At 51.0% G+C, this 469-nt stretch overlaps 1 protein-coding gene across 1 annotated transcript in view; it reads right to left on the reverse strand.

Moving 5' to 3' along the window:
- Positions 1 to 469, reverse strand: part of LOC116842552 — a 5,443-nt gene continuing 4,974 nt past the window's right edge. The window contains exon 2 of the mRNA XM_032811926.1: positions 1 to 274. Within this exon, the coding sequence (XP_032667817.1) occupies positions 1 to 274 (274 nt within the window). The remainder of the gene's footprint in view (positions 275 to 469) is intronic.

A 469-nucleotide genomic window follows, 5' to 3' on the forward strand; every position in this document is an offset into this window, starting at 1 on the left:
TTAGGCGAGCGAGTTGTCAGGAATCACGGCGTATCCTGCGCAACAGGAGTCGCACGAGATACAGTCGAAGATTTGCGAACTCGCGTTCTTCGGAGTTTGAATGCGGTCGCTCGCTCGAAATACCTCCCGTCGAAGATCGTCCATTATATCCGGTCGTTTATCGGCGGACGAGAAGTAATCCAAAAGGTCAGCGGCGATCTCACAGCGCGGTCGGTTGAAAAATGTTCCTACGACTTCGGGAATATCGATGAGCGGCTGCTTCGATAGGACGTGTCTGCGGGCGATTTTAACGACGCGCCCTTAATGCCGAGTGCAGGTGTTCTCATCTCGCGTATCGACGAGCATCACGATTGCCGACACGATCTTTCTCCTTCCTCTTTTTTCTTTTTGCACGAAATTATTAGGAACGTAAATTGGTGCAGAGAGAGAGAGAGAGAGAGAGAGAGAGAGAGAGAGAGAGAGAGAGAGA

This window comes from Odontomachus brunneus, unplaced genomic scaffold (genome assembly GCF_010583005.1).
Source record: "Odontomachus brunneus isolate Ranch 3 - 2012 unplaced genomic scaffold, Obru_v1 Obru_scaffold_025, whole genome shotgun sequence".
Taxonomy (NCBI): domain Eukaryota; kingdom Metazoa; phylum Arthropoda; class Insecta; order Hymenoptera; family Formicidae; genus Odontomachus; species Odontomachus brunneus.